Source organism: Fringilla coelebs (genome assembly GCF_963513975.1).
Source record: "Fringilla coelebs genome assembly, chromosome: 17".
NCBI classification, from domain to species: Eukaryota; Metazoa; Chordata; class Aves; order Passeriformes; family Fringillidae; genus Fringilla; species Fringilla coelebs.
Window position 1 is genome coordinate 5,225,715 of NC_140043.1, and position 21,432 is coordinate 5,247,146.

The 21,432-nt window shown below is 48.3% G+C and overlaps 2 protein-coding genes across 4 annotated transcripts in view; one reads left to right on the forward strand and one right to left on the reverse strand.

Annotated features, from left to right (window-relative positions):
- The window catches only part of CIT (citron rho-interacting serine/threonine kinase), a gene marked incomplete at its 5' end in the record, with an annotated part of 65,450 nt that extends 61,615 nt beyond the window's left edge, over positions 1 to 3,835 (forward strand). For both annotated transcript variants that reach the window (XM_084216991.1, XM_084216992.1), the window contains 7 exons: positions 60 to 168; positions 291 to 419; positions 1,062 to 1,142; positions 1,757 to 1,835; positions 1,951 to 2,142; positions 3,012 to 3,315; positions 3,780 to 3,835. In XM_084216991.1, coding sequence (XP_084073117.1) covers positions 60 to 168; positions 291 to 419; positions 1,062 to 1,142; positions 1,757 to 1,835; positions 1,951 to 2,142; positions 3,012 to 3,315; positions 3,780 to 3,803 — 918 coding nt within the window. In that variant the 3' untranslated portion in view covers positions 3,804 to 3,835. The remainder of the gene's footprint in view (positions 1 to 59; positions 169 to 290; positions 420 to 1,061; positions 1,143 to 1,756; positions 1,836 to 1,950; positions 2,143 to 3,011; positions 3,316 to 3,779) is intronic.
- Positions 3,836 to 8,145: 4,310 nt separating this feature from the next.
- Positions 8,146 to 14,972, reverse strand: PRKAB1 (protein kinase AMP-activated non-catalytic subunit beta 1). 2 transcript variants are annotated; one of them, XM_084217243.1, is made up of 8 exons: positions 14,943 to 14,972; positions 13,956 to 14,130; positions 13,377 to 13,543; positions 12,374 to 12,467; positions 11,559 to 11,673; positions 10,243 to 10,376; positions 9,678 to 9,746; positions 8,146 to 9,593 (listed from the first exon to the last, which is right to left on the reverse strand). In XM_084217243.1, the coding sequence occupies exons 2-8, from the start codon at positions 14,118 to 14,120 to the stop codon at positions 9,516 to 9,518; spliced, it is 822 nt and encodes a 273-aa protein (XP_084073369.1). In that variant the 5' UTR covers positions 14,121 to 14,130; positions 14,943 to 14,972; the 3' UTR covers positions 8,146 to 9,515. The 2 variants fall into 2 exon arrangements, with proteins under 2 accessions (XP_084073369.1, XP_084073370.1); XM_084217244.1 differs by lacking the exon at positions 14,943 to 14,972 and adding an exon at positions 14,555 to 14,860.
- Positions 14,973 to 21,432: the final 6,460 nt, after the last annotated feature.

Here is a 21,432-nt window from a genome sequence, read left to right on the forward strand (position 1 = left end):
GTGTTATCTCTGAGCTGGTACAGGGGACTAATATCTGTCCATGCTATCCTTTTTTCCAGGAGATTGAAACCTCTGAGCCTTGCAGCTGCATCCATTTGACCACTTACAGCATCATCATTGGAACCAACAAGTTCTATGAAATTGAGATGAAGCAGTACACACTGGACGGTAGGAGATAATTCCTGAGAAATTCTCCAAGTGGCTCCACAGATTCTTTTGTACAGCTTTTTGAAAGCAGTTTTGCAAAAAGTTGATGCAAATCAAAGTGTCTTTCTCCATTTCCTTTGCAGAATTTTTGGATAAAAATGACCACACTTTGGCCTCTGCTGTGTTTGCTGCTTCCACCAACAGCTTCCCAGTCAGTATCATCCAAGTGAACCCAGCAGGGCAGAGGGAGGAGTATCTGCTGTGTTTCCATGGTAAGTGGTGGATGCTTGTGCAGGTGTTCCACTTCTCTTGTTCTCTGAGCTGCAGAAGGTACCCAAATGCTGTTGAATTTTGGACAATCTGCTTTAGCTTAAAAGTTCTCCGTGCCTGCTGGATCAGTTTTTGCACAAGATTTCTGTGCCTGAGGGAAGGACTGCAGGCAGTGTGTTAAGTGCAAACAGGTGCTTGATTACCCTGTTAAGATATTCAGGGGCTCTCAGACTTGGGCTTTGTCTGGTTTCTGTGCACACAGATGAGACTTTTTAACCTTCTGGTGATTAAATAAGAGAGGGTGTTATTTTTTTGTATAGCTGCTTTTGTTGCCCTCTTGTATACTGTCATGGGAATGCACAAATCTTCTGAAGCCCTCTAGCAGTAATTTTGGCTGACTAATGGTAGGAATGTCATCACCTGCCCAACTGTAGATTAAATAATGACATAGAGATATGGAATCACAGCACCTTTTGGCCTGGCAGTATTCCTACATCCTACCAGTTCCATGGCATTTAGAGTAATTCATGGCACTCTGGGATTTGTAAGATGTCTCTGATAGGAACAACTGCCTTTGTCCCTTCAGAAATAAATGAATAAAACTCAGGCAGATGCTTGTGACCTGATGTGACTTCTCTTGGCAGAGTTTGGTGTCTTTGTGGATTCCTATGGAAGACGCAGTAGGACAGACGACCTGAAATGGAACCGCTTGCCCTTAGCTTTTGGTAGGTGTTCAGGGACAACCCCTTGGGGTGTGGAGATTATTGAAACCAGGAAACATCCTTGTGGAGTGGCTACTCTGCACTCAGCCCTTCTGTCTCCTTTTCCCTTCCCAATTCTTTCAGAAACTATGGAGCTTTTCCCCATGATTTAAGCTTATTATAAATCCAGATGGCAAACCCCCTGAAATATAGGCAATTTAAGGAAAACTAAATTGAATTCCATTTCATTTCCGTTCCTGGTCTGACACTGGTTGACCTGGCTAGTAGAACTTTTAACAGTGCTCTAACTTTCTGAAGTAGTGAAGAATATATGAGGGCAGCATGTCTCCCTCAGGCCTTTTGCACTGCTTAATGGGATTTTGTTCAGTTAATAGTCTGGTTTTAATGCCTTTTTCATGATACTTTGGTTAGTAAAGTCCTTGAGATACAGTTTCAAAGCAACAATCCTTTAACTTGCATCTCCCCCTATGCTGATGGTGTCTGTGTCATTACATAAAATGTATTCCTTAGTTTTCCCACAGGGCTGTCAGCCTCTCTTGTGCTTGCTGTTGTGGTTTAGAAGTTTTTAATAGAGAATGTATTTTGTGTTTTTTCCTGCCTTTGCACTGCTCCTCCAGCCTACAGGGAGCCCTATCTGTTCGTGACCCACTTCAATTCCCTTGAAGTGATCGAGATTCAGGCACGAGCTTCTCTAGGGTAAGTGGTTCTCTTTTCATCTCTTTGAACAGCCTGTTTTGCAGGAATATATGGACTAGCCAGGAAAAGCTACTGTGCTGCCACTGTAAAGACTTTTTCCTGCAATTTTCCCCAGAACTCCGGCACGAGCGCACTTGGAGATCCCGAACCCGCGGTACCTGGGGCCTGCCATCTCCTCGGGAGCCATCTACTTGGCCTCCTCCTACCAAGACAAGCTAAGGGTGATCTGCTGTAAGGGCAACCTGGTGAAGGAGACCAACAACGAGCAGCAGCAGCAGCACCACAGAGGCTCCTCTGCCACGCGCAGGTACGGGGACGTCGGGTGTCACGGTGACGATGTCGGGGTGTTACAGTCCCTGGGTGCCTCAGGAGCAAACTTCCCTCCTGATGCCTTTTCCCCTGGGGTGGTGGGATGCCCTTGTTCTGTTCTTAGAGCCTGGTGACAGTCAGTTACTGTAATGCTGGAATAGAGTCACTAATGGCTTAACAACTACAAGGAAACAAACATCAGCTCTAGGAAGATGGGGATAATCTCCACAAATGCTTTGTGACCTTGTGCTGGTTTGCTTTGATGTTGTGATAGAGCTCTGGCTTCAAAGGTTTTGAGCTCAGATACTGTAGATATGACACTAAACACAGCTTGGCTGTAACAAGATGTAAAGCAAGAGGCCCTTTCTATCAAATAATGGGTCTGCCTTAGGGAGATTAGTGCTGGGAAGTTGTTATGTGATATACAGGTAATTAAATACTGGGGCTGATGGTGCCACTGTGTGCACAGGAAACAGAAATTGAGGCTTGTAGTTAATCCCAGCCTGGCCTGAACATCCCTGAGCTACAGAAAATTGTGTGAAAACACATATATCAAATTTTAGTGTATTTTTATATGGAAAAGCATATGTCTGGAGTGTATGAAAAGGTGTTGTGTACAGAATAGGCCAGAGAACATGACTTACACTGGCAATTCATTAAGGCACTTTGCCTTAATGTGATGGATCCATCCATGTGAAGCATACTCCAGCTGCCAAAATACCTCTGCATTTTCCATCTTGCCTCAGGGAGGGGCTGATGCCTCTCACCGGAAGGGCGCAGGGGGAAAAGTTACATTTCTGCTAAAAGAAAATGTAACGGGAGGTTTTTGTCACTCAGCGGTTCGCGTCAATTATTTTTGAATGACAGCAGCCCGAACAAGAGAGGCCCTCCCACGTACAACGAGCACATCACCAAGCGCGTGGCCTCCAGCCCAGGGCCCCCCGAAGGGCCCAGCCACCCCCGGGAGCCCAGCACCCCGCACCGGTACCGCGAGGGCCGCACGGAGCTGCGCAGGGACAAGTCCCCGGGGAGGCCCCTGGAGAGGGAGAAGTCCCCGGGGCGGCTGCTGAGCACCCGCAGGGAGCGCTCCCCGGGACGGCTCTTCGAGGACGGCGGCCGAGGGAGGGTGCCTGTGAGCGGGGCCAGAACTCCCCTTGCTCAAGTCAATAAGGTAAGTCAGGAGCCTGCAGGAAGAGTCTGTTCTCAGGGAAGGGATTGTAGGTCCCGCAGAAGGGCTGGTGGCATTGGAAAGCACAAGAGCAGATCAAATCTCACCCCACTGCTCCTCAAAATCTGTCGGAGCAGAGCCCACATGGTGTCATGTCCTGTGACCACCAGCCCTGGGCTGGTTCTGGCACTGCAAAAGCTGCTTGACCCTAGAATGGGCTGAAAGCAAAGGTGCATTTACTAGCAAGGGATAGAGGATTTGAAGGGGAATAATGTCTGGAGCAGGGAAGGTGGGAGCCTGCTGTGCTCAGAGTGGTGCTGGCAGTGCCTGCCTTTGTCAGTGTTTGTGGATGACAGGAGCCCTGGCTCTGTGGCAGCAGCAGGTTGATGAATGTACTGCTCCCACCACCTCCTGCCTGGAAGAGAAGCACCTGTGACTTGTAACTTGTCCTTTTATTTCCCTGCCAGGTCTGGGACCAGTCTTCAGTGTAAGTCTCAGCTAGACAAAGTTACTCGTCTTGACCTGCAGGAAAAAAAAGAAATATACTGAGTATATGCACTCCATCTGTCTGCAGCCCAGTTCCCAAACAGCATTCCTGGGCCAAAGCTCGCTCCGCAGCTGGAGCCGTGACGCTTTCCAAGACCGTTCGCAGCTCAGTTAATTTCTCTGCACTTTCCTGCACTCCTGTTTTTGCACTTTGTACTACTGTTACTCTTTCAAGCAGTTCATGAACTTTTTGTATCCACTTTAGTCCCTAGTAGTTCATCCAGGAAATGGGACTCGTGTCCTACCCCAGGTCATCACTGTGGTTAGCACCCCTTAACAGAGAGTTGGTCAAAAGTTCTGAGATGTGCTGGGAGCCCCTGATGGCCTGGAAACAGAAGGGCCAAGGTGAGTGAGTCTTTCAATAGGAGCTGTGGTTGGATGTTCTCCACAGAACACATGAAAAATTTCTTCTGATTAGCCTGTTCACCTGCCACTTCTGAAAGTTATTTTGTTCTCACTAAAATCGCTTTAGAGCAGCTCTGATGGGGAGGGAAGAACCCTGCTTTAACCGAGCCCCCTGCCCGGCCCTGAGACAAAGTGCATTACCTATAAGCTACTGGGTTGTAAGACTTTATCCAGGTCTTCTGCATGACAGTTCACTGCATGCTGCTGCACCATCACTGGCTCTCTCCTTTTAGGTTGCTTTGCTGAGTAGTGTATTGTACCTCACTTGTAAATTAACCGAAACCTTTAGATTACGCTGCAAAATAGCCGTTAATTACTCTGGAAATTTGGCACCGAAGAGTTAACAAGCCTTATTCTATGACAAGAATTACAGTCTCACTTGTGTTCTCCTCTCAGCACTGGACATGGTCTCTTCAGCAATGAGTCCTGCCAGCCTCAGCTCCCCAGGGGGAGCAGCCCGGGCTGGCTCCTCCCGTGAGCTGTAGCTTGTGGTGCAATCAGATCCGGTGTCTTGGCACAGGACACCCACAGGGAGCAGCTTTGGCAGTTGCTGACACACCTTCGCTTCCCCGTGTCTGACCTCGAGCCTTTTATTGCTTCCTACTCTCTTTTGCTGTGAACATGAAGCAGAGAGCAAATGATTTTCAAAGCGGGTTTTGACCATTCACTCTGCAATAGCAACATTCTAAGTGAACAACCATGTTCTTTACAACTGGAAAGAGCAAAACTGCATCCAATCTTCCCTTGGCACCACACTTAAACTTCTGCTAGTCCCTTGCAAGCCTGTGCTAACCTGTTCTAGAAACCCATCAAAGTTCCAATGCCTTGTCAGTGTCCTTTGGCGAGTTTCATGAATATTGTATTCTGTTCTCTTGTCTGTTGGGTTATTTTCAGTCAGATGATTTGGCAGGAAATTTGCTGAAAGTTTTTGTCTCCTGGTCTGAATATTTTGAAAGGTCACTGAGATCAGTCTTTAAATCTTTGCATCTCATGGAAGATCTTCAAGACCTCAGAAATGGGCTTGTTGAGTCCTGAAAGTGTATATCTTGTGTCTTGTTCGTGAAATGCTTCCTGCTATAGAAATAGCTCAAAGGACTGTACATATTTACAAGAAACTTTATATTCGTAACAAAAGGGAATTGAATTGGTTTCTACTTTTTTATTGTAAACTGTGCGTTTTTCAACACTGGCTTTTTGTTTTACTGGTGGTTGTGGACAGCCATCCTCAGACACTGGAGGGGCCTCGCCTCAGTCCTCCTGCTCCCATGAAGAAATATTGTAACATTAAATTGCAACTGAAGCTTGTTAGCATAAATGAGGTTTTAGGTCTCTAAAAGTACAGGATTTTTCTTCATTACCTTTTTATTATTGACAAGGGAGGGAACCAGAGGGACAGTTCAAAGCTCCACCGGGAAAGTATTGAACTTTGTTGTTGAACAATAACCAAATAAAACAAATAACTATCTTGACTGGCATGGTGAACTGACGGCTTCCTTCTCTCTGGAGTGCCCCTGCCCCTCCTGCCCCCTACCTGGCTCTGGGGCTGGGGAATCCTAGGTGTCACAGCTGACCCCAGAGCAAACCCTGGCAATATTCAGCATTTAATACTCTTCATTCCCTGAACAGTAGCATAAGTGGCTTCACAAACCCCAGGTACGTTCACATGCACTGACCCAGGTGGATTTATCCAGGTGCTTCACTAGGGCAGCAGGCAGCTGCAAGCACCCACAGCTCAGTCCTGTGAGAGGGGCACAGTCTTGCCCTGGTAAGTGACCCCACACATCTTGAGCTGGAGAAAAGGCATCCTAATTAACAATAGTGTGTGATCTAATGACAGGTTTGGGACTTATCCCAGCAGTGTACTGGGAGCAAAGTGGAGGGAGGCAGTTCCTCATCCCACTGCTGTAAAATGCTGGTGCTTTAAGGCCTAATAGCTGCAACTTTAAAAAAAGACCATTCACAAATCCAGTCAGATTGAGTACAACCTGCAGTTACTGTACAGCTCAACTTACACCTGCTGGGAAAACTTGCTAGATCAGACTTAAATGTAAATACATCTATTTTTAACTGAACTAGTTTTTACAGGGTCTGAAGTATTCTTTCACAGGAAGAGGTTTTTAATATTCACACTGCTGCCTACAGTAACTTAATTTGTCCTCCTACTGTTCAGTGTTTTTGGTTCTGTGCACATACCCACCCCCTCAGCCCTGAGAAAGGGCTTGTTGGAGGCTCTGGGGGTGGGTAACCAATGGCTCCTCTTACAATTTGGTCTACATGACATTCTCCATGAAAATGCTCTCCATCAACCCCGAGCTGCTTGATTTATCTATTGTGCCTACTATGATGTATATGATGAAATGCTGACTTGTTCAATGTTCCTTTATTTCTTTTACTGTGCACAAACAATACTTATTTAAAGCTCATTGTTGCAGTCCTATAATGCATGATCCGAATTGTAACAAAACTAAATTAATCCAGAAACTGGTGGAGTAAAAAAAAAAATTAATTATTTATTGAGCTTTCTGATTCCCAAGAACCCTACACAAATCCATGTCAGCTTGACCCCCACATGCTGTGCTGAAATTCAGGGGGTTGGGGAGGGCAGGGAGCTCTTGTTATTCCTGTACTGGTTTACTCCAGGGTCCCCAAAAGTGACTGTAACAAAAGTGTCTGCATCTACCTTTAAAAAAATGTGCTCTCCTAGCAACAGCCAAGAATAAACATAACAGCACAGACTGTGAGCTGTGGGTGGGGAATGTAAATGAGCTAATAAATCCAACTCTTGATCCAGCTTTTGCCTTTGGAGGGATTTGATTCATCCCATTGCAATAAGGGAACAGTGATTAATTCATTCACCTGTCAAGCAGAAAATGACCTAGCAAAAAAAACCAATGTACCACCCCAAACCCCACCCCCCAGCAAAAACCAAAACACCCAGCTTACCTTTTCTTCATCCTGATGGAGAGAAAGGGCTTGGGGGGGCTGAGGGTGGCAGTGGCTTACCTGAGGAAATGTGTGGCTCTGGGGACTGTCACTTGAGGGCACAGGTGCCAAGGACCAGCTCCCCTCCATCACTGCCGCTCCTGGGGGCACAGGGAAGGGTGGAGCAGAGGGAGGGTCCCTCCTGCAGGCCCTGACACAGCCTGGGGCCCGGCCCTGGGCTCCTCCCCAGCCCTCACAACTTTTTGGCGCTGCAAAAGCTGATGGTGCAGAGGCAGCTGCAGTCCCTGCACTGAGCCCTCTGCCAGCTAACACAGGGCCAGGGGCTACAAACCAAAATTAAAAATCCTCAAGCTCTCTACACAACAACTGGTCCTGTCCTGGGGTTCCACCATACCTGGTGCACTGCTGAAGAACGTGGAGTGCTCTGCAGGTACCAGCACTGAGCACACACCCCACAGCCTTGGCATTCCCTGGACACTGCAGGGACACAGACTGTCACAGATTGTCCCCTCGCACAGCTGGACCTGCGTGAGCCTTGGAGCCCAGACTCATCCTGGTGAGGACAGAGACTTGGGGAAAAAGGTCTGCTCAAAGTAGCTGCTGGAACAAAGAGAAGCTGACAGGAGCTTAAGGCCCATCCCAAGCTTTCCAGCTCTGTTGCTGGAGCTTTTAAATAACTGGACTCTTGTCCTTCCTCTAAACTTTATGTCACAAATAAACATGAACACCTCGGCCTTGTTCACTGAGCGCAAGAGGAGAAAGTGTTTCAATCTGCATCATTTAATGAAAAGCTTGTACAACCCACCAAGGCATAAAACTGCAATCAGGAAATCACATGTAATAACAAAATAACTCACTGAGGCGAAATTACCACAGGTGGGAACAGTAGTAACAAGACAAGTCACCCACATCTCTTGAAAATGTTTTATTTGTTTCTAAAGAGGTTGAAAACAAGCAATTCTGTAGTTCAGAATACTAAATACTATCCATAGCACAGAATGAAGAAAGAGTTTTCAGAGAAAACCATTGCACTAGACCCAGATCTACTCAGCTACTGAAGATATTGCAACAAGGCCGGTGAACAGACCCCAGGCTGGCAAGGCACCCTCCCACTGTGGCTCACCCCACGCTGGCTGCTGCAGCTCTGTGCCCACCCAGAGTCCTCTCAGACTTGTGCAAAGTGCTTTCCCCCACAGCGGGAGGGGCTGCTTATCATTGGCACGTCACGGTGCCCCAGGCACCAAAACAAGCACACTGGCAGCAGGTTTGCATTAATGTTGCATTTGTTTTGGGATAAAACAGGCTGTCAGCACCGAGGACAGGCAGCCTGGCATTACTAGAATCACTTAGAAAACAGAAACAGAATAAAAAGTTGCCCGGCTCCAGCCCTGGGCACAGAGGGTGCTGTATCCAGCACTCTGCTGACACTGAGGGGTAAGTTTGGCCACTGGACACAGGAGACTTACAGTCACCCTCAGGCTGTTGCTGAGGAACTCATCCCTAAGCTGAATCCATCCATCTCCTTCCTCTCTCAGCTTAAGGAAGTCCTCATCAGTGACAGCAATAGAAACCAGTTTTCCAAAAGCAGATTACTGCAACACACAGTTATGATTTACAGAAAAATCCAGCCATTAAAAACAATTGTCTTTACCAGAAATTCCACAGGGGAAAAGATGTATTTCAGTTCTCATGAAGAGAAAAAACTACAGAGCTATTCACAGTAGAAACAGTGCACCCCACTCTACCGTAAAATAATAACGAGCTTGTAGTGATGATTATGTTGCTGATTTTGCCCAGAAAAGGCTGCTACAAAATGATCATCAATATTCACACTTACTTCAGCCAGGCAAGTTTGGAACTTGCTACTGAAATAGTGTTTGATGAGCAAAGGAAGCAGTAATGAGCTTGCTTTTGCTGAGTGTTATGCTCAAATCAGATTCCCCAAGAATCCTGAACTTTCCAGACTTTGGGCTGGCAGACTCCCAGTCTGCCTTGCTGCTAAAGCTCTTGGATCTGTTGCTGCCCTGACATTATTCAGCCTAATTAAATTGGTGGTTTTTTACTCAGCTGACAAGGGGCACTGACACCTTTGCCACCTGTCTGGTTGCTGTGAAGCTGCCATTTCCAAGAACTTCCACGGTAGGGCTAACAAAATAAGGCAAATACAGGAGAACCTGGAAGTCTCAGGAATAATATGAAATCAGAGTTTGTTTGCTACAGCACAGAGCAGAAGTACATTTGGTAAAGTGAAGCATTTTTATCTGAGACTGCACTGGCCCAGAACAATTGGTCACAAATGACTGCGACGCTCATATTGGCTTGTACAGCAAAGTGGTCACGTATTTCTTCTTGTAACGGTGTGTAGCACTGAGCACCATCACTCCATCCTACAGGGGAGGGAAAACAAGTGAGCATGTGCCATGGCCAGGCACCCAGGCTGCCCCTGGGCACAACATGCCCTGGCCTCTCACCTTGATGGAAAGCGCATACAGGTGGTTCAACATGACGTGGTTGGGCTCAGGGAGCAGAGCGGGGTCGCACTGCAGAGAAGAGGGACAGTGTGACAGTGACAGTGTGACAGTGACAGGAGTCACAGCTCACTCCTCACAGCTGAGGGGTGACAAACAGCATCTGTGACCAGCCACACCCCCATACATCCATCACTGCTGCTCACACTGAGTCCATCACAAACACAGTCACCTTTCAGAACTCCAGGTCCCTCTGAGTAAAACCCTCTGCATCCTCACCAGGACCATGAATTAGACTGTGATTATCCCCTATGTGCTTCTGGTGTCTTAACAGTTAACAAGATTAAGCTTTTGGGAGGAAAACAGCATTCTAGTTTTCCATTTTAAAGACAGTCAACTAGAAAAATAGATTTCCTTCAGATGAATTCATCTGGACATACATAATAAGGAACACACAATAACTTATCCTAAGGTTTTTCCTAAGCTGTCCCTTGTCCATATTCAGATTTTTCCCCATCTGTTCCCACTCCCAAGGGCATTATTTAGCAAACCAAAGGGATGTACTCACAGAAATGCCTGTGTCCTTGTTCAGGATGACCTGTAACAGGTGTGGGGGGAGAATGGGTGGGGATTTAAAGCGCTCCTCTGCCTTACAGACATAGGGCTCCTGGTGGTACGGTCCTGGGGGTGAACTGGACAGCTCTGCCAGAGAGATGGTAAATATTTCATCCTGAATACTCTGTAAGAACATCTGCTCTTTATAGGTACATGCAGCCTAAAGGAATCAATGGCACTTAAGTACAACTGCAGCAGCTGATGCAATGCCAGAGGATCAGTCACTGCCCAAGAGGGGATTTAAGGTGCCCAAAGTCTGACTTGGAAGGAGCTGCGAGGTTCTGGGCAGCAGAGTTCTGAGGGCACAACTGCACTTCAGAACTTCTCTGTCGCCTCTGCCCAGCACTTCTCCTGCTAACACTCCACAGTGCAGGCTGCCCTACAAGGGCAAGAACACCTGGGAAAGGCAACTGCTCCCCCCTGCAGACTGGGCTGTGGGAAGAGCCCTTCCAAGTATGATCAGGAAAAGGAAACACTGCTACAGCCTGTGGGGGAAGGCATCTACTAGAATGTCCTCCTGGCCTGCCCCACAATCACATAACACTTTCTCCAAAAAGGCTTGGTCCAGGGCAAAGTCACACAGAGCAAAACACACCCAAACACACCTCCTGCCTCAGGTTCAAAGGTCTGCTGAAGGAGGGTGTAAGGTGCTGCTTCAGTCATGGGCTCCATCCCTACAGAGCTCAGCAACCAACAGGGCAAGGCTGACCTCAGACACGGCTCAAGCTAAACCCCACCTCTCTCCTGTTACACTGGAACATGAAACTTAAGGCAAGAAATGTATTTTTGTGTTATTCTTAGGCAGATAATTTATACTACACTGTGAGGATAGTCCTGAGCCTGTGTTATGACTGACATGCACCTAATTTCTCCCTGCTAAAGTGCAACTCCTGGCCCCTCAGCCACCTCCTTAACAGAGGAAGACTGAAGTAGGAGCAGTGCAGGCTGTCAATGTTGGTTTGATGTGGTAAAGCAGAGACTGATCCACCAGTGACTACACTAAACCCAGCCACTGCACACAGCAGGGGCAAACAAAGTTATTGAGCACCCAGGACTTAATCCTCATCAGAGCTGTGGTGCTTTGTCACAGGCTTCCTCCTCTGTGCATTCCACTTTCTTCCTCTGGGCATTTGTGATTCCTGTGCACATCACAGGGCCTGACACGAGTGGAGATTAATCTCTCCTGGAGCTTTAACTCAGATAAAAAGGGAAAATGAAGTTTTGAACAGCTCTAAAAAGTGTGACATAAAGTTAGCAGTGAGCTCATACCAGACATGTCTGAACATTTTTGGGAGTCCACCATCAAAGCATCGAACACTTCAAAGTCAGTTTTCTTCACCTGGATGATGTTGTTGACAGTACCCAGCTGGCTGGTTACTACTGGCTGGCAAAAGACAAGATAGAAAAACCAGAATAAAAAACACCTGTGGGACTAATAGACTCAGAACTGCACCATCAGCATTACCAAGAATGAGGTACAATTACATTTGAAATATGACAGAACCAGATGAGAGAAGAGGTCAGTGAGTGTTAGGTTAAGAGGAAGTGCAGGATTTTAAGGACTGGGAGGGGAAAATGTCAGCTGAACTGCCAAGCCCACAGGGCTCCGGACAAGGCAGGGGTCAGTCTGGGCTGGAGTTACCTGTGACACCAGCTCTGGACACTGCGTCCCTGAGCACGTGGGGAACTGCTGGGCAGGCTGGGGTTAAAGCTGATTTTATAGCAGAGGAGGAAAAACAGGCCTGGTAGATTTTGGCACAATTACTGGACTGTGAAAAGATCTAGAGCAGCAATAGCAACATGCTGGCACAGAGAGCCAGGAAGGCACAGCGAGCTCTGGGCTGCCAGCAGTGCTGCAATGCTCTAAAAGGCAGTTTGGCACTGGACAAGAAAAGCTTGGCATCATTTATAAACCAATGGCCAAGAGATCCTGTCCCTCACTGCATCTCCTGCCCTCTGAGCTCAGGCTGATGCTGCCACCCAGGCCAGCAGTCATCAGAAACCTCTCTCTCACCAGCCTGAACAGCCCCTTTCTCCTCTTCAGATGCCTCAATCAATAAACAGTGACTCAAAGCAAACATTACCTCTGCAGGATCGTGCGTCCACTGCCCATCCACGAGGAACTTGTACTGGTGCTCTCCTTCTGGCAGGTCCAGGATTGCCACAAAGTTATTGTGACTGGAATTTAAGAGAAACAATCAGCCCAGCAAAATTCTGAGAAGTGCCTTGGTGTCTAAGCTGTGACACACGCTGTGACACAGAGCACAAGCCTCCTCAACGTGCAAAACCTTAAACAGGCAGAGAATCTCTGATTTAATCCAAAGGTAAGGAATCAAATTATGACTAATGCTCATGAAAATTTCCTCTGTGACAGTGAGTGCCCCCACACTCCTGACATCTCATAACTGGCACGGAGCTTTTGTAAAGTCACTCTCACATCTTCATGTTACTTGTTAGCACAGGAGACCTTATTTATCTGCTGATGGAACAAGATCAGCTTTCTCATATTTCCTTGCCTTTCAGTATTTGCCATCATAAATTGCATTTCCCAAATGCCCATGAAATAAATGAACAATGAGCAGATAAAAGCAGCAACTCGATACTTCTGGGTTACTTTGGGTCTGAAGAGCTGCTGCTTGGCAATTTCCAAGCTCCTTGGGCTGTGAACTCCCTGATTCCTCGGAAGGCTTTAGCAGCATCTCAAAAAAGCTGAGAAACAGTTGATGCTGCTCCAACAGGACACAGCCTCTGGGCCCTCTGAGCTGGGCAAAAGCCACTGACATGGCAAGGATGTGTCACAGAGACACTGTGCTGGAACCAGCTCCCCTTTCCATGCCCTGCTGCAGGCACAGACTCTCAGCAGGGACTGTTTGGGGTTATCTGTGTGCTGTGCCCAGTGAACTGACACACAGCTCAACCTCCATCCTGTGCCTCTAAGAATGGAGAAGCCAGACTGTCACCAAGGGCGTGAGGAGAGAGGCAGGACAGTGGTAAATCAAGCCCAATCCCACCTCTGAGCTGACCACCTCCCTCATGCACTGAGCACTGCCAGTCCATGGGGAACACACTGCAGCAGCACTTCCTTACCTCCTTGTCAGAGGAATTTTACCCCAGTTGTTGAAGGACCCTGACAAATAAACCTCCTTCCCTCCTCCAGTCCAGCGGAAGACTGTTGGCCGAGCTTGAGTGGGGGTTTTGTCATTCACCTCCAGGTCCTGCTGCCAAGCTAGAAATTCTTCTTTCTCCAGTGGAGCCTACAAGCACAATGTCTCAATCAAAAAAGGTTATTTCCTGGCAGACTCAGAAACCTGTGCTGTACTGAACACTTTTTTTGCCCTCAGGCACAATTCTCTAAGTCTACTACAAGCAGGTATTGTCAGATGCAGAACAGAAAATGCATTTCTAGATACTGTTCAGAAGTTCATTTGCACAAATTCTGCAAAGGTGTTAAAGCCTTCCAAATCTGCAGGAAGAGAGGAAGGCAAAATAATGCTCCTCCCTCCAGCTCCAATTATACCTGCTTAAACACCAATTCACTCTCTCCTTGGCATGGGAAGGAAGAGGGATGGACAGCTTTGTGTAAACTCAATGACAAAATCCCTGCAGGTTGCAAACAGCCCCAGAGCATTCCAAGCAAGCAGCACTGGGAGAACAAACCAGCAATACCTTCATTTCCTCTGGATGGAACAAGTCTGCATCTTCAGGACTGTCCATGAGGATTTTGGGTCTGTCCCCCTCCTTGGTACTGATGGCTCCTCCTGAACTGTCCCCTCGGGTGCCTTTGTGCCCATGGCGCTCCAGCCCCGCTCGCTCGCTGCTCGTGTTCCCCATTTCTGTGGATCTAAAAGAGCAGGGAAAGCCAGATTAGCACATGCACTCCTACAGCTGGAACACCAGCAGGCAGGAAAGGAAACTCATCAGTAGCCTTGGGCTGTGCTTTTGAGTTGGAGAGCCTCAGAAACGTGATTAGGTGACACCATACTCTGAACAAAGGCACTGAGTGACACCTTTTAACTACTGCTGCTGATGTGCTACAGCTCTATACATGAGCACCTCTGCCAGAGCCAGGCAGGCAGGGAGCTGACCAAGCAGGTCCCTGGCACACAGCACAGAGCTGTGGTGTCCCCCCAAGCCAAGGGCTCGATCTTTGCCTCCTGCCCCCCGTGCACACAGCGCTGCACCTCGCCAGCTGCAGCTCCTGTTCTGTGGGAAGGCTCCAAAAGCAGCCTGCCTGAAATGTGACCTCACAGAATAACTTATCTCACCCTGCTGAGAGCAGCTGAAGGGGCTCTAAACAAAGAACCACAGAATGTCCCGTGCTGGAGAGCCCCACAGGGACCAGCCGGGCCAGCTCCTGGCCCTGCACACACAGCCAACGCTCCCACCCAGTGCCTGAGAGCGCTGTCCCAAAGCTCCTGGAGCTCTGCCAGCCTCGGGGCTGTGACCGGTCCCTGGGAACAGCTCAGTCCCGCTGCCGCTCCCTCCGTCCCCGCTCTCCTCCGGGAGCGGCAGCGCCTGCAGAGACCCAGCCCCGCCTGGGCGCGCACCGGGACCTCCGCGGGGCACGGGGGGCACGGCCCGGCCTGGCAGCCCCGGGACCGCGACCCCGGGAGCCGCCCCTGCCCTGCCCTGCCCCGCCGGGCCCGCACCCACCGCCCGCCGCGCTCCCGCCGCCGCCGCCGCGCTTCCGCTTCCGCCGGGCCGGGCCCGCGCCCGCCGGGGGGAACCGAGCCCGGCGCGGCCGTTCCGGGCTGCCCCGCGCTCCAAGGCCAGCTCAACGGCGGGCTCCGTGGGGGGTTCCATGGCGGGCTCCCCCCGCGCCTCCTCAGCACCCACTGCTGCCAGACACGGCTCCGTGCCCGCCCCGGGAGCCGCCGTGCCCAGGGCAGCGCCTGAGGGCGGTGTTGGAGCCGCGGGCCATGGCGCGTCCCTCAGCGCCCTCAGAGCGTGCTGGAACCGTCAGCTCTGGCGGCTGGGGGGGCACAGATGGAAGGCCAAGTCCTTAAATGATAAATGTTTCCCAACTGCAATTACACTGATACATTTCTCAAAGCATTCCCACTCACGCTATCTGGTTTTACCCTTGGCTCTTCCCCACCTGTTGCTGGCTTTTTATTCGCTTTCCTCACAGCCCCAGAGCCGAGGCCTGCAGGTGTGTCACCGTTCTCTTTACAGAGAAATCGCTTTTTTGTCATTATAACAGAAGCAGCCTGCGCAGAGACAGGAGGATTCCTACCGAGTGGAAGTGTCGGCACTCTAACGCTGTGGGCAGAGCTGTGCCGGGATGGCGGTGCCCGGGCAGCGCTGGCTCCGCTCTGCTGCCGGAGCTGCTGCTCCCGCTCTGCCCCCGGGACGGGCTGCCAAGGCTCCCCGGGCAGTGAGCGCAGGCAGCTCTTCCCAGCCCCTGCTATAAAATGCAGCTGCTGTTGTTCTGGCATTTCACACAGCTTAGTGCTCCCAAAAGCCCTGTCTCCAACCCCGGTTGTTTTGTTCTCCCCACTTTTCTTGGCCAGCGCTGTTTGCAGTACAGGGTACCGTGTCCTGCCCATCACTTGCCCATCCAGGACCACTGTGATGATCTGCACAGCAGCCACACAGACCCACTCCAGACCACGGTACCTTCATCTGGGCCTGGCCTTTGCAATGTTTTTTGTTCTTCTAGGAACCACAGAGTGGTAACAAACTGCAGGGTGAGGACTGCTAGCAGATCATGAGGCCGTGGTAACCAGTCTGTGGTAGGCACAAGCATTCATTTTAAAGTCTCATGTTAAAATGTGATGGTTCCTCCTTCCGTGGTGATGAGCCATCCTTGGTGTGTGCCATCCCAAAACCTCTGGGAGCTGCTGGTCTGTGGGCAGGACAGAGGCCATGGAGAAGGCATCTCAGCCTCTCTGCTGCTGCCCTCTCCTCCCTGTTTTCCCTGTGTCTGCTCCCCTTTCAGGACTGGTTCTTGTCTCCCCTCGCCCTGACAGGTGGGTGTAGCACGCTCCTGGAGCAATCAGCTGTAACTCGCTCTGTCAGGTGCTGCTCCCTGAGAGGGCTGGATGACATCACACCATGAACACCTAAATCATCCCCACCTCCTCACACACGTCTGTGTGCACGGTCCTTGCCTTCCCTGGAGTGCTGTTTTCTCCCCTCAGCCTGAGTGGGAGCCCTATTCCCTCACAGCTGTTGGAGCAGGAGATGTGGGAAGTGAGGGATTAGCTAAAGACAAGCCACAGGCCTGGCAGAGCTCAGCCTCCCACTGATTCTCTGGAACCCTGGAGTTCTGCTCCTCCCTTTTACAGCATCTGTGACTTTTTGCCTTCTTTTATGCTCTGCAGCCTGAAGGGCATAAAACTCCCCCTCTTCCACCCCATCTGAACCAGCCTCCACATTCCAAAGGAAGACTACAAAATACCTTTTCTACCTCTGCCCCTGTTGGGGAAAAAGGACCAGGGGAAAACACAAGTGACTAATTCTGAATAAGAAATTCCCTAAAAAAAAATCACTTTCAGACTGTTCACAGCCCATAAAACAAGATAAAAGTAATTGATGAAATGCTTCATCTGGTGTCATGACTGTGCCACACCACCTCCTGGGACAATGCGAGGTTCTAAAAGCAGAGGCTTGTAAAAGACCTGCAGGATATGAGGAGTTGTGTGGTCTCTGTTAGTTGCCATGTCAGTAGCCACAAGCAAAGCTCAGCTCCTTTTTCCTTCCCTCACACCTACCTTTTTTAGTAAACACGAGCTAGACCTGGCCTGACTCTTAAATCTTCTTAGTCAGAAGTTAATTTTAAGGCAGTTTGGTTCTTGGCTCTTAAAACGATGAGACTCAGCAGAGCTGGTCAAAGTTCTGGGAATCATTACAGAGCACTTTGGGTGCTGTACAGGCTGAGGGGTCAAGTGAAGTGACATCTTTGCTACTGAGTCACTCTACCCCCTTGGAGATATCACTTACCGTCCCTCTCTATCAGCTGACTCACTTTAAAAGAGAGTAAGGACCAAACAGGACAGGTCTGAGGTCAGGACAGACCTGCATGTCCTGGATTAGATGGGGTGAAGAGGGACTTTACAAGCTTTTCAGGCACAGAAGGCAGGGATGACACTCACCAAACACCATGCTCTAGGCCAGAATCTCTCATTTTCACTGTTTGAATTATATCTCTTATTATTTGATTAAAATCAAAAGGCAGTTAAGCCCCCACTGAATACTGGTTGAAGAGGGAACATGAGGCTGCCACGGCTCACCATGACCACACAGCCTGCTTTGGTCTGGATACTTCACTTCCAGTGGAGTTTCCCCTTCTCTTACCTCAGAGTAGGTGTCAAATAAGAAATGCCTTCAGCCTCAGGCTGTGCAGTTCAAAGTCCTGAAGAATCCATTGAGATCTGGCAAAGTTCTTTTCCCTTGACATGATGCAAGCTTATTTAGCCAAAGAGGAGTCATTGCAAGCGGTGTGGAAGCTGACTCAGCCCTACAGCGAGAGATGACAAACGCAGAGGAGCCATCCTCAGACGTGAGCTGGGAGATCAGATTCACACATGCCATAAATCACATTATAAAGGACACATGAGCAAGTGCTTCTTGCAGCTTGAGTGCTGTGGAGAGCGAGCTGTGTGGGAGCAGAACAGAACTTACCGCAGAGTTCAAGGCAGAGTAAATTTCTTACTATGCCTTGGGGTCCCAAATTAGTTCCTCCATCTTTGCAGTGGCTGACTGATGTTTCCAGGCCCCCTTGTGGGTTTAGCCCCCTTTGCCAGGCTGGCAGGGAGTGCAGCAGAGGAGGTTGGGCAGCCTCCTCAGAGGCTCAGTCCCATCTCAGGGACACGTGTCCTGCTGTGCGAGCAGAACGTGCTGTTGTGCTTGGGAAATGGAAAGTTGGGAGTGCACCGAGGAAATCCCTCACACAGCACTGCATCCCTTCTCTGCTCCAACACTGCACACCTGCTAATTCAAAATGAGGTTGGAGGCGGGAGGATTGTAAGAGAAAACCAACACTGAGGTAATTTTTGAGCCTGAAGGTGCTGCCTGTGGAGACTGAGGGTTGCCTCAGAAAGGTGGGGGTCAGGCAGCAGCCCTGCAGAGCCCTGAGGGCTCCAGCCTTGCCTGGAGCTATCTCCTACAAAGCCAGGGTAGGTCCCACATCTGTTCAAGGTTTGGTGATATGGACTCCACAAAGGCTCCTGAACAGCTGCCAGGTTACCAGGATATTTCTAAACAGCTAGCCTCCCATCAATCCAGTGACTTTCCTTGTATTTAGATTTTACTTGCCTTTGGGAATTCAACCCTTCAACTCTTCTTGCATGTGTGCCCACACAAACACACAAAGTAAAAACAAATGAGGGAGATGAGTCCATCTTCCCCCTTCTGAGACAATCAGTAATAAATAACTGGCAGACCAAGTTAGGGTGCAGGGGAGGAAATGAGCCTAGAGAGAGATGTTTGCACGCTTTCAGCAGAGGCACCTGAACAGATGCTGAGAGTGAGGGACACTGTGGCAGCAACAGATAACAACCTATTTCCAGGTTGAGAGGCAGAACACACTGTGAGCACATATCCAAAGATAGAGGTCCAAAAGCTACAACTTCTGGAGTCTCACCACTCATGGATCCTGGCTGCAACCACATAAATTGAAGAGCCAGTGCTGATCTTCAGGGGAAAGCTGTAAACCCCTGGGTGTGCCTGCAGGGAGGCACCCCAAGAATTTAATTTCATATTATCCTCGAGATTTTTTTTTTTTTTTTGTGCAACCTGATGAAACTTACACCACGTTTTGAGTGTCTGGCTGACCCCCTTCAAACAGCAGCAAAGAACTCCCACTTATATTTAGAAGCCTCTTCTAGGATTACATATCAAGATACGTGCACTGGGCTGTTTTGCAGAATGCAGCTGCCTTGTAAGAAGCCAAAGGTGCCAACATGATCCAGGAGCTGAGGCCAGCAATTTCAAGTTGCCATCTGTCTCTGCCTGTAATATGTGCAGGAAAGAAAAGGGAGCTGGACTTGAGGCATAAGTTGGTGCCTTCAGTGCGTGAGGACACTGTGTCCAAAAAAATAGAAGCCTGAAGCAGCTTTGCAGAAGGAAGACTCTGTTCATGCACCCAGAACACAGATGTTGAGTTGAAATACATTTTACTCCTTCCCACCTCCCTCTGTTTCATCAAATAACATCATTCAGCACATATATAACAGGGTTTTTTTTCCTACCAAAAAAGGTAGCTCCAATGCAGAATAATGGATCAAATCCAAATCTAGATGTGTGACAATGAAGAACAGGTAATTTCCAGAGCTGTTTGAGATAATGGAATTTGTATACATGTATAAATATGGAGCAGGCACAAATTCCTCAGTCAGACACCTGCATCCTGCTTTCCCCACCCACTGCTGGCACTAGGGCCTTGCTGATTTGGGCACTAAAATGTCATTTAGGCTCCCTGTGTTTGCTGCCTGCTTTGGGATGTCTCTGTCACACATCAGAACAATGTGGTTGTACAAGGACCATACCTCTTTCCAGCACAAGCTGCACTTCCCAAACATGGTTGGAAATTTATGTAAACATAAATAAATGAAGAGAACCAATACCAATACATTAGTAAAGCAAAAATAAGATTACCTATGACACAGAAGCACTAAGGACATTAGAGGAATTGCTGCATTCTCTCCTCTCTGTCACATTAAGTGGTTTAATATAAAGCCTTTATTTTTATACCAATCAATAGCACTGTAAGGTACCAACATTTATCTTCAGAAGCACTGAAGGTACAATGGCTCAATTCTCAATTATATTAAGAGTGAGACTTCAAAGATATTTATGAGGAACAAGATGCAAGTTAGATTTCCAGTATGGTTTTCAAAAGCTTCTGAACAAGTCGGGTGTCCAGCTCCTATTGATCTCAACCCTTGTCAGGCAGTTAAAAAAATACTTCAAGTTGCCTCTCCCTATCCTCTGTTCCCACATAACTTTGGAAACCTCCTTTTGCTGTGATTCACTTCATTCTGAAACTGTCCAAGGGGTTGGAAAAATGGATATTACTCTTTCCAGCAGAAGAGGCAACAGAACTTAGGAAAGACACTTCCCACATACCAGAATAGACATGAATTAAAAGTAATTTTATTCCACTTGTCAATGACATTTCTATCATATCTGATAATAAGGCAAGCTACTAAAAGTCCCACAAGACATATCAGACCATTAAAATAGTATTCAAAAACCAAAGAGGAGTTCACAGAACAGCCAATTCTTGGGATCATCAAAATCAGTGGCAAGATTCCCATGTGGACAAATCTGATCAGTGTAAATGGTTAATAAATCAGCTGACTTCACCAGTGTTTGTGAAGTTTAATACTGCAGTAATTAAGGAGAGGTAATGCTTCACTGACTTCAATGAAAAACAGAATTTGGCAGGAAGAAAAGCAAAAAAGCACATTGAAAATATAACATCAAGGCACAAAAAATACATGCTACTTCCAGGCATATGCTTAACAGGTAAAGGTTTCTGGGAGGATTTTTTTTTTGTTTTTAATAGGCTGTTGAACTCCTGACAGATGATTCTGCTCTCACCTGCACCTGCAGAACTCCCTGGATTTCTGGGCAGTCGCTCCAGGTTGATGTTGGTGCAGGAAGAGGGAATGGAAGTTGGCACAGCTCGCTTCAAGGTGTGGTAATAAAGCAGAGGAGCAACTGCTGAGGATGAAGCCACATCTTAATGCTCACCAGAGCTCACTTCTTTTAATATGGAATATTTGTGTGACAAAACAATTGTATTCTGTGAAACAGCTAATAAAAACAGCTGTCCCATGCTAGATTTTCAGAAGGTATCAAGAAACTGCAGTAATTTAGAGGCCATCAGTTCTGGAACCTGAGGCTGCTCGCTGAGTAGTGTCTAAGGATCAGGAAGTGTGTCTGGAACTAGGCAGAGGTGCAGAAGTTTGTCCATCTCTAACTGCAGTGATACACAGACCAGTCATAGAGATGAGAGGATGAGCTAAACAAAACCCACATGAACAAAGCAGAACACAATGAAACTATGTGCCTTGCTAGAAGCACAACAACAAAGGGATGAAGGACATCTGTTTAAAAAGAAGATCTTTTGTCAGATAAAAAAATAGAAACTTTTTACATATGTGAGGTTTAAAGAGGAAAATATGATCAGTGC

Excerpts from the sequence above, each read along its gene's own strand:
- PRKAB1 (XM_084217243.1), bottom strand. The coding sequence starts at position 14,120 with ATGGGGAACACGAGCAGCGAGCGAGCGGGGCTGGAGCGCCATGGGCAC. Across the intron at positions 12,468-13,376 it reads AAAATTCCTCTGACAAGGAG|TCACAATAACTTTGTGGCAA; the intron begins GTAAGGAAGTGC and ends CTTAAATTCCAG. Across the intron at positions 9,594-9,677 it reads TGTATGCGCTTTCCATCAAG|GATGGAGTGATGGTGCTCAG; the intron begins GTGAGAGGCCAG and ends CCTCCCCTGTAG.